This window comes from Dufourea novaeangliae, unplaced genomic scaffold (genome assembly GCF_001272555.1).
Source record: "Dufourea novaeangliae isolate 0120121106 unplaced genomic scaffold, ASM127255v1 C1027388, whole genome shotgun sequence".
NCBI lineage: Eukaryota > Metazoa > Arthropoda > Insecta > Hymenoptera > Halictidae > Dufourea > Dufourea novaeangliae.
The window spans coordinates 1-366 of record NW_015377319.1 but is presented as its reverse complement, the minus strand read 5'-3'; the positions used below and the strand labels follow the sequence as shown (position 1 = coordinate 366).

General features: G+C 39.9%; 1 protein-coding gene across 1 annotated transcript; it reads left to right on the top strand.

The window, feature by feature from the left end:
* Positions 1-55: 55 nt before the first annotated feature.
* On the top strand, positions 56-357 carry LOC107193237 (putative uncharacterized protein DDB_G0271982; the record flags this gene model as incomplete). The annotated part of the gene is made up of 1 exon (XM_015582638.1): positions 56-357. A coding segment is annotated over exon 1 (302 nt), but the record flags the coding sequence as incomplete, so codon positions are not given.
* Between the last annotated feature and the right edge of the window lie 9 nt (positions 358-366).

Sequence of the window (366 nt, the reverse complement as noted above, 5' to 3'; positions counted from 1 at the left end):
CATGGAACGTATGATAAGGGAAATGATGAAAGAATTAAAAGAAGTGAAGGAAGAAATGAGAAAAGAAAGAGAAGAGAGAAGAAGGGTAGAAGAGGAATGGAGAGGAGAGAGGAAAAAATGGGAGGAAGAGATGAGGGAGCAGAAGGTGAGGAGAGAAAGGATAGAGAAAAGAGTGGAGATGATAGAAGAAAAGGAAGATAAAATGCAGGAGGCGATAGAGAAGGTAGGGAGATGGGAAAGTGAAAGGGAAAGGAGGAGAAGTAAGGATATGGCGGGAGAAAAAGAAGCAGAAGAATATAGAAAAAGATTGAGAAGGATAGAAGTAAAACAAGATAGGAAAGAGAGAGAAGAGAGAAGGCATAATGT